Here is a 10,398-nt window from a genome sequence, read left to right as displayed (position 1 = left end):
TTTACAGGGCGAGAAGAGGCCACCGGCTCGCGCTTTGTATACTTTGCACTTGAAATCGTTACATTCAACTGAATATTTGGCTCATTCAGATCCGAAAAGTCTCCTAGCATCATCGAATTCCCTCCTCCGCCCCTCCTCTCTAAAGAGAGAAAGGGGGGGGTTAGGAAATGTTTAGTAAATTGCACATCTTTGAATCTTCCTAAAGCAGTGGTCACAAAGCTTAAAGGTGACATAACAGAGCTCACGTAAACCAACACACTTTCCCCACCCCACCCCCAAGCCAACAATAAAATCATCCCCTTCAATTTGCCATGATCGTCGCGACCAGGAGCCAGGTGATTATCCTAATTAATGTCTATCTAATTAAATTACTGTCAGCAGCTAACCAATGGCAGGAGCCGTTTCATCGGCTGCATAAGCAGCAAGATCAAAAGTGAGCCTTTTCTGATTGCTGCATAGTGTCAATTGGCCAATCTCTTCTCCCAGGGAAAAAAAAAGTAAATCAAACCTTTGAGAAGCATTTGCTGGTTGAAGTGCTTTCTGTCTAGTGAGGGGTCTGTGGATTCCTAGTTTATGATAAACAGGACTTTAAAACCCAGGGACGGGAGGGCGAGCGTTCAGGTTCTAGAGCTATGCAGCTGGAGCACTGCCTCTCTCCGTCTATCATGCTCTCCAAGAAATTTCTCAATGTGAGCAGCAGCTACCCACATTCGGGCGGATCTGAGCTTGTCTTGCACGATCATCCCATTATCTCGACCACTGACAACCTGGAGAGAAGTTCACCTTTGAAAAAAATTACCAGGGGGATGACGAATCAGTCAGATCCAGACAATTTTCCTGACTCCAAGGACTCACCAGGGGACGTCCAGAGAAGTAAACTCTCTCCTGTCTTGGACGGGGTCTCTGAGCTTCGTCACAGTTTCGATGGCTCTGCTGCAGATCGTTACCTCCTCTCTCAGTCCAGCCAGCCACAGTCTGCGGCCACTGCTCCCAGTGCCATGTTCCCGTACCCCGGCCAGCACGGACCGGCGCATCCCGCCTTCTCCATCGGCAGCCCTAGCCGCTACATGGCCCACCACCCGGTTATCACCAACGGAGCTTACAACAGCCTGCTGTCCAACTCCTCGCCGCAGGGCTACCCCACGGCCGGCTACCCCTACCCACAGCAGTACGGCCACTCCTACCAAGGAGCTCCGTTCTACCAGTTCTCTTCCACGCAGCCCGGGCTGGTACCAGGCAAGGCGCAGGTATACCTGTGCAACAGGCCACTTTGGCTGAAATTTCATCGGCATCAAACGGAGATGATCATCACTAAACAGGGAAGGTAATGCTACTTTTTTTCGCTGCCGTTGTTCCGGGCGTGACCCTGGGCGAGAGCACCCAAGTTGTGACCGCCGGGCAGCGACGATGTGGGGTCGGGGAGCGGAGTGGAAAGGCGATCGGGTGCGCCCTGGAGTTGGCTGGTTTTGGAAAAGGGGAAAGTGGAAGGGATAAAAACCGCCATGGTGATGTTCGTGGCGGAGAGTCTGCTGTACTAGTGCGGTCGGTCGGAGAGTCAGTCAGTGGACGGAGCAAGACGAAGAGCCGCGGCTGCAGCCAGGCGTTAGAGCAGCTCTTCAAGGCTGGCCTGTGCCGACAGGTGGAGAAGCAGGTCAACCCCGCTCTTCACCCTAGCACTGATACATGCCGGCCCCCCTCACTGCAGAGCACTCTGCTCTGTCCCCAGCTTCGGCCCTACGTCTTCCCCTCTCCCATTACCCCCTTTTCTAGAGCAGCAAATATTCGTTCAAACACACTGAGAGGACAAGTTTTGCTTGGCTATCTGGCGCCCCGCTTCTTGCATTTAATCTCTAACATTTATTTTCCTTTTTCCTTGTTTTCTCGCCCTTTTTCATTTAAACAGGCGCATGTTTCCCTTTTTGAGTTTTAACATTTCTGGTCTCGATCCCACCGCTCATTACAATATTTTTGTGGATGTGATTTTGGCGGATCCCAATCACTGGAGGTTTCAAGGAGGCAAATGGGTTCCTTGTGGCAAAGCGGACACCAATGTGCAAGGCAAGTCCTTCCAATTAACACGTTTTCTTGACACTTATTTAGGTGAGAATGATTAATTAAAGCCTTTGTGGACTGGCTCGAGCGACTTTTAAAACGGTCAGCCAATGACTTCCTAAAGAAGAGAGGGACGGGGGCAGACTGAGCGGCTAGAAAGGGGAGGATTATGCAAAAGCTATTTTAATCATTCCCACTTAATGGGAAGAAATCGCGGCTTAAAAAAAAAAGCCCAGCTAATGGTCCTCACTGTGAAGGTGTGTGTGTGTGTGTGTGTGTGTGTGGTATAGAGTTGGGACTGGATAGTAAACCTATTTTAATAATATCCAGTTAATAGAAGAAAGTATGCCCGCCCCCCCGAAACAGCTAATGGGCTTTACTGTGTAGTAAGGTGTGTGTGTGTGTGTGTGTGTGTGTGTGTTTCATGTGCTAAGGACTTGGGACTGGGCAGTGCCCAAAACATATGTAAACAAAGTATTTCTTTATCAAGGAAACCGGGTCTATATGCATCCGGATTCCCCCAACACTGGGGCTCACTGGATGCGGCAAGAAATCTCTTTTGGAAAACTAAAGCTGACCAACAACAAGGGAGCATCAAACAACAACGGGCAGGTCAGTCTCTCTCTCTCTCTCTCTCTCTCTCTCTCTCTCTCTCTCTCTCTCTCTCTCTCTTACACACACACACCCTTCTTTAGTTTCTAGCATCACGGAAAACTGGATAGGATTTGCTTCCATCTGTGACGATTTCGAGAATAATATTTTCCTCCCCAGATTATATTTAATTCATTAAATTGCTGTTTTTTCCTTCCACCCGACCTTATTCTGGAATTCACCTTTCCAAACACAAATACTGATAGAATTGTATTGGAAAATAAACGCACGAGATTTGAGATTTGTAGGTTGTGAAAACTCTTTGTTCCTCTACTAAGGAGGACCAGGGCAAAAGGACTGATGATTGGCATACGGGCTTCGTTTTCCCAGTGCCCAGAGAGGATCCTGGATCCCAGAGATCCGGGTCAGTGTGTCCCGGCCACCCTGTCACCGGGAGAGTCCCACAGCCAGTCTGGTGCAACGGCCTCCAGTTGGCTCAGCCCGGCCCAGAGCGAGCCCCGGGGCTGGTGCGAACAGGCACGCATTAAAAGGCGCTCTCTTTTCTCTTCGCGGACAGATGGTGGTTTTACAGTCCCTGCACAAGTACCAACCCCGTCTGCACGTGGTAGAAGTGAACGAGGACGGCACAGAGGACACCAGCCAGCCTGGCCGCGTCCAGACGTTCACTTTCCCGGAGACTCAGTTCATCGCTGTCACCGCCTACCAGAACACCGATGTAAGGAGGCTCAGGGCTGGGCGCGGGCACGTGGCACCCCCTTATCCCCTGGCCTTCCTTCACCCCGCGCAGGCTAGCTTTGGCCACAAATGGCCCTATAGCACGGCTGAGGACAGTGCTAGGCGCCTGTCAGGCCCTTCCCCAAATACCTAGCCGGTGGGGGAAGCTCTACCGGTGTTCTTGCAGCCCCGCTACGCCCCCACCCCCACCCCCAGCTGTGCGGTGACCAAGACTTCTAGGACCGGTCCTTTCCGAGCTTGAGTTTGGTCCTTAAACTAGAGCACTTCAAAACATGCATTTTCTTCCTTTGAGAAATCTCGCTTTCAGAAAACAGGCAGAAGTGCCCCGTGCATTTTATTAGCAAGTTAGGAAATCTAAAATAAAACGTTTCTAAAATCTCATAGCCGGTGTCTAAAATGAACAGATATTACTGTTTTGAGAGTTCAGAGCAGGAAAGAGAGTACATATACATTCGTAGATACGCGATGTGAAAACTCCAATAAAATCAAGTTACTGGGACTAATGGAGTTTGCTAGCACTAGAACTTTGGCAGTTTTTGCATGTTGGCAAAAACTGAGGTGACTCTCTAGAACTATAGAAGTTTTGTGTTTGGTCATATAAGTCAAAATATCAGAAATGGGAATAATTATTTCAAAATCAACCCAATTTTAAGAAGCTGTTTACAGTCTTGTTATTTTTTTTTTAATTGAGAACCAGAATTGGCCCATTTAAAAAATATCTGTGGTTAAACGCTTGAAAACTGTAAAGAGTTAAAGATATTAAGGATTTTTGTCTTGGTGCATCTCATGTAGTCAGTATTTTTTAATGACTATTTCAGTCAACTTATAGCACACAGGAGAACTAACTGAAATGCTATTGGGTTTTATTAATTTAAACCCGGTTCCACAACTTTCCCAGTACTTATTGCTGTTCCTCTCCTGCTATGCTCTTAAAGTTTTGCTAGAGAACCTTAGCTGTTTAATGACTCAGTAGGCCCAAGCCCCTGTCAGTGGCAGATGATATATTCTCAAACACGCAACCTTCCTGCGCAGAAGGTGAGACCACAATCACCCTTTCTTCTCTTTCTCCAGATTACACAACTAAAAATAGATCACAACCCCTTTGCAAAAGGATTTCGAGATAATTATGACACGTAAGTAATTTTACATGTTCCTTCGCAGATAACTATTGAACTGGCCACTAGCTTAAGGGTCGATTGTTGTGTTTAAGGATTCTGAAAGTCAAATGTGTGAGAAAATTGGTTGGGATTTTCCCTCCCTTATCATGTTGGTTCCCTCTCTGGTAACCTTGTGGCCTGGTATTTGTGTGATTTCGGTTAGAAGGTTTTTTTTCTACTTATTCTTAGCTTTCTTTCAAATTCCAAAGATGTTGGCCAACCCTGGGGTTGGCTGACTGGCTGAGGAAGCTGCCCTGGTTCTTCCCAGCGTTTGTTGTGCATGTGGCTGCAGATGCTCAGTTCAGATCGGCTGTGTCTGAAACGGGGCTGTTCTGCCTGAAAGTGCATGTGGCCCCGGCAGTTGTTATGGTCTCCTTGGCATATGTGACTTTTAGTTACCCATTTCCAAGTTTTTCATGATAGCATTTCCTGTGCAGTTTACTATGGAATGAATGAAGATGTGCTCTCCCCAGGCGAATTTGTGAGCAGAGCCTAAGTCAGTCACTTTACGCTTTGGGCAGCACTGAGGTGTGGTTGCATCTTATTCGTAAGCTTCAGAAGAAACATGGCTCCTCTTACTTTTTGTATTCATGGTTTAATTAAATGTGTTGGTTTCCTTTCTTTGCCACCCCCCTCCCCCATCTCTAGGCGCTTCTCTGAGCAAGACTGTTGTTTGGGGCAGCAGTAGATGCAAACTGATTTTTTTTCTAGATTTGCTCTGGGATTCTCACACAAGGACTATAGTCCCTAAGAGTTCTCAGATAGTGTTATATAGCAAATTGTAAAGTGCGATTGTGTGATTTGCCTACCCTTTTTCTGTCTATTAAAGATAATGAGAAATATGCACTTTAATTTCCTGGTCTTGGGATAGAGCTAAAGTGTTGACTAGGTCTTTGACTAGGAACAGATTAAATGTGTGGAGGAAGAGACAAGAAGCTCCTGTGCCCCAATCTCCAGACACCATCTCCCCTCTCAATATTTTTTATAGTAAGTGGGAGAGTAACTGGTATCTACTGGCTCCAACTTTCTTACGTGTCCCCCCAAAAGCAGTTCAAAGCAGCCCCCCTCAAAATTACAAATGTGATTCTCTAGAATACAACTTTGCTGCTTCAGGTCTCAAAATATGAAAAAAGATGGACCCAAAACAGTGGAAAGAATGTGGCCCAAGAGACTAGGGATGTTGGAAGAGAGCTGTACAGATTTTGAGCTTTTAATTCTGCTAACATCTGTTCATAAGCATTTATTTTGCACAAATCAATTCAGTAATCCCAAGTGTTTTGAGAGCTGGATGGGCATCTACACTGTATCTTTTTCAGACTGCTTTTTTTTTCTTTTAAAGAATATTGTGGTGGCAAACAGAGAAGATATTTGTACATTGCTGATTATGTTCCCTTCCTGCTTCCCTCCACTTAAAAAAAAATTGAAGCAGGAATTAAATTTCAGGAGGGAATATTTCATTTATTTATTTATTTATTTGTAAGCAGAATGCCCCTGGGCAGCCATTGTAAGTCTCATCTGCCCCTGTCCTCTGGCTGCCTTCTGTTGGATAAGTCCTTCCCTTTCTTAAACCAGTGGAAGTTTGTTGTAAAGATTTTGTCTATACAAAAGTAATCCCTGGTTTTAGGGGTGTGGGGATGAGAGGGAGTTGAGTAGTTTTAACACACTCTCTCCTCTTTAAGGTTAGTAATCTGGGCCTGGTTTGATTAGAGGGCATGGGGGATGGGGCATGAGAGTTCAAGGGATCCTAGAAGATTTCTTGGCTACACCCTGGGAAGTGGTCTCTCTTTAGGATTAAGATCTGACAATTCCAACGCACTACTTTAAAACCAGACACAAACACTTATGTGTGAGCTAAATGAGGTATGTTTGCATGTCTATGAGGAAACACATCATTGACCAACTTCAATTCTAATGGGATCATCCAGGCCCAGGGTCTAAAGTGAATATTTTATCTAAGGTTTTCCCTCCCCTGGCCACCTTCCCGCCAAACACAACCTCTGTTGATTATTGAGCAAGTTCTGTAACTTTCCTTTGCCTCAGTTTCCCTATCAGTACCTAAGAGAATTGTTGTGAGCTAAAGAAATCTACCTGTGCTTATGTAAACAGCTCCCATGTGCCCAGCCCCGCACCTCTAAGCTCTGTAAAGAAGGGTTAGTTATTAGTGGTGGGTTGCTTGGAGGAAGGGGCTAACTCTAAGTTCCCACCAAAAGGGACTTTTTCTTCCTCTTTTTCTTTTAGTAATGGATCAAAAGCTGGGTACAGAAGACTAAAGTCCACTTTTTCTTCTAAAGAATTTTATTGATTATTAAGTGTTGCTTCCAAGTAGTAGCTTCTACTTTTTTGCAGTGGTAGAGATGGGAATTAAAGGGCGTTCATAGGGGGATGCAGCAGACAAAAGTACCTAGAGGATTCCAGCAGCAATCCTCCGGGACTCTGGCCGGTGAAAGTCAGCCTTTGACGTTATTACCTGGACAAGTCTGTCCTCACTCTCCCCTTGCGGTTTCCTCCCTGGGGATTTCTTAAACTACCTAGAAAAAGAAAAGGAATCCTCTCAACTACTCAATAAACAGAGGAGGTCTTAAAAGGGTGGAGAGAGTGGGCCACTTGTTTAGAAATTTCACTGGGAGATTCCCCAGAGAGGAAAGGCCCAACGGGCAAAGGGCACCTTGGTGCTAGTACGATTCTGGATCAGTGGATGGAGGCCCCATCTTGTTCCCCGTGCACTTAGCGGTAACGGGAAGATGGAAGACCTCTACTCTTGGCTTTGTGTCCGGCTCAGGGTCCTGCAGCTAAACTGGTATCCCTCCAGTTTGGGCTAGGGAGGGTGCGGGTCTGTGATCTTCTGCCGTCCGCACCCTGTATGGCAAACGCAACTTCCAGATGGACGGTGTGCGGGTGGGCAACACTAGAGGTGGCTTTCCGTCCAGGACCCTCCAGGGACCTCCGCGCCATCCCTCGGTTCTCTCTTTCTCCCTTCCCCTCAGGATCTACACGGGCTGCGACATGGACCGCCTGACCCCCTCGCCCAACGACTCTCCGCGCTCGCAGATCGTGCCCGGCGCCCGCTACGCCATGGCCGGCTCTTTCCTGCAGGACCAGTTCGTGAGCAACTACGCCAAGGCCCGCTTCCACCCGGGCGCCGGCGCGGGCCCCGGGCCGGGGACGGACCGCAGCGTGCCGCACACCAACGGGCTGCTGTCGCCGCAGCAGGCCGAGGACCCGGGCGCGCCGTCGCCGCAGCGCTGGTTCGTGACGCCGGCCAACAACCGGCTGGACTTCGCGGCCTCGGCCTACGACACGGCCACGGACTTCGCGGGCAACGCGGCCACGCTGCTGTCGTACGCGGCCGCCGGGGTGAAGGCGCTGCCGCTGCAGGCCGCGGGCTGCACGGGCCGCCCGCTCGGCTACTACGCCGACCCCTCGGGCTGGGGCGCTCGCAGCCCCCCGCAGTACTGCGGCGCCAAGTCGGGCTCCGTGCTGCCCTGCTGGCCCAACAGCGCCGCGGCGGCCGCGCGCATGGCCGGCGCCAACCCCTACCTGGGCGAGGAGGCCGAGGGCCTGGCGGCCGAGCGCTCGCCCCTGGCGCCCGCCGCCGCCGACGACGCCAAGCCCAAGGACCTGTCCGACTCCAGCTGGATCGAGACGCCCTCGTCCATCAAGTCCATCGACTCGAGCGACTCGGGCATTTACGAGCAGGCCAAGCGGAGGCGGATCTCGCCCGCCGACACGCCGGTGTCCGAGAGCTCGTCCCCGCTCAAGAGCGAGGTGCTGGCCCAGCGGGACTGCGAGAAGAACTGCGCCAAGGACATAGGCGGCTACTACGGCTTCTACTCGCACAGCTAGGCCGCCCGGCCCGCGCTCGCCCGCGCCCTCCCCGGCCCCTCTGCTCTGCCCCACGTCCTCCTTCCCCAGGCCCGCTCTTGCGCACTCGCTCTTTCACTTGACCCTCGATGACCGTCTGCGGGGGATAAGTGCAGGTCTCCCATTATCATTTTTTTTAAACCTCTTTTCTTTCTTTCTGCACAGCCGTCTCCGCAGTTAGAGCACCGACCTTGAACCTGGCTGTGAACCTTGTGGTTTTCCAACTTTTCTTCTGTGAAGTTATTATTATGATCCTTCCCGTCTTTTTTTTTTTCCTTTTTTTTTCTCACCTTCTCCTTCTTTCTCTTGGAATGAAAACTCTTCAACTTTAGGAGACCTGGGCAGTCCTGTCAGACAGCAGCGATCCCGACCCGCCTTGTCTTGGCCTCCCTATTAACCATAGGATGTTGACTCTAGAACCTGCACCCACCCAGCGCGTCCTTTCTTATACCCGAGTGGATGGATGGATGGATGGATGGATGGTAGGGATGTTCATAATTTTAGTGGAACAAAGCCTGTGAAATGATTGTATATAGTGTTAATTTATTGTAACGAATGGCTAGTTTTTATTCTCATCGTCAAGGCACAAAACCAGTTCATGCTTAACTTTTTATCCCCCTTTCTTTTCTTTTTCTCCTCTCTTTCTTTCTCTCCCCACCCTCTTTGTTTTCTTGTGAGATATTAAAGATACTCTAAGAGGCTCTGGAAACATGAAACACTCCGTAATGGCCGCTCTCTCTCACTTCTCAGTTCCTCGCACGGTGTAACCACTGTGTGCCCTAGGGCACACGCAGTAGCTAAGGGGACGCCACAGGAGCACCTGTAAAAGCTAGTTAGTTGCCTGTTCCTAGACAAGCCCGTTAAGTGGCATGAAGCCCGCAAAGCAGAGTTAACTGGAGTTGTCTGTCTCCCTCTTCCTCTAAATGGAGTAGCTCCACATCAGCAATATTATTTTGCCTTATTTGTTTTTCCCCAAAGTGCCAAATCCATTACTGGTCTGTGCAGGTGCCAAATATGCTGACAAACTGTTTCTGACTCTCTTCTCAGTCCCCACGCCACCTTTCTATGCTGTAAATCTTTGTAATGAATAATCAATCTACTGATATAGATGACTGGATTGTTGGTAACTATAGTGTAGTCTAGTGAAGATGAATTGTGTGAGTTGTATATTTTACTGCATTTTAGTTTTGAAAACGATTCCCCACCACCACTTAGAGACAGCTGAAATTTGACTTTCTTGAGAAAACACTAGCATTATTGCAAGTAAGACTGATTCCCCCCAAGTCTTGTTATATTTGATAAGGAGCATTTAATCCCCCTGGAAATAGATTAGTAGGATTTCTAATGTTGTGTAGCAAACTTATACTTTTTTGTACTTTAAAATCAATGTGAAATATGCATCATACACAATATTCAATCTAGATTCCAGTCCATGGGGGATTTTTCCTAATAGGAATTCAGGGTCTAAACGTGTGTATACTTTGGCTCTTCTGTAAATCAAATGTTGTGATTTTTATATTTGTTTTGTTTTGTCTGTGAATTGAATAATTTATACAAGTACACACTCCACTGAGAATCGTTTTGTTTTCTGCTCGTTTGTATCGTCTGTGTATAACAAGTAAAATAAACCTGGTAAAACGCTAACTATGGTGTTTGAGAGCAGTTTGCAAATAATTACTATAGGTTATGGCTTTGAAGGGTTAAGCAAGGCTAGCCCCTTCCCTCTGCTCTGGGAGTCTAATAGTGACCACTTCCTACGTCCCCTTAGTTTTATTTTGTGGCACCACTAAGGACTATTTTCTTCTTATTTACAATTATTTCATTCTCTATGAGTGTAGTTCTCTTTACTGCTGTATTTTTGTTTTTCTAGGAAAATACATGCACCTTCTTTCTCCCAGCTCTGATTCTCTCTGAAGTTGAAGCGACAGGAAAACGGAGTATCTTTAGATGAGCTAAGAATCTCTTTAGATTCCACACAGCA

The 10,398-nt window shown here is 48.0% G+C and overlaps 1 protein-coding gene across 1 annotated transcript; it reads left to right on the top strand.

The window, feature by feature from the left end:
* Positions 1 to 497: 497 nt before the first annotated feature.
* On the top strand, positions 498 to 10,044 carry Tbr1 (T-box brain transcription factor 1). The gene is made up of 6 exons (XM_057755241.1): positions 498 to 1,324; positions 1,904 to 2,058; positions 2,543 to 2,664; positions 3,221 to 3,379; positions 4,471 to 4,532; positions 7,541 to 10,044. Exons 1-6 carry the CDS (start codon positions 633 to 635, stop codon positions 8,397 to 8,399), a joined length of 2,049 nt encoding a protein of 682 aa, XP_057611224.1. The 5' UTR covers positions 498 to 632; the 3' UTR covers positions 8,400 to 10,044.
* Positions 10,045 to 10,398: the final 354 nt, after the last annotated feature.

This window comes from Chionomys nivalis, chromosome 22, assembly GCF_950005125.1.
Source record: "Chionomys nivalis chromosome 22, mChiNiv1.1, whole genome shotgun sequence".
Classification (NCBI taxonomy): Eukaryota; Metazoa; Chordata; class Mammalia; order Rodentia; family Cricetidae; genus Chionomys; species Chionomys nivalis.
Note: the sequence above shows the minus strand (reverse complement) of the source record. Positions and strands in the feature narration are given on the sequence as shown.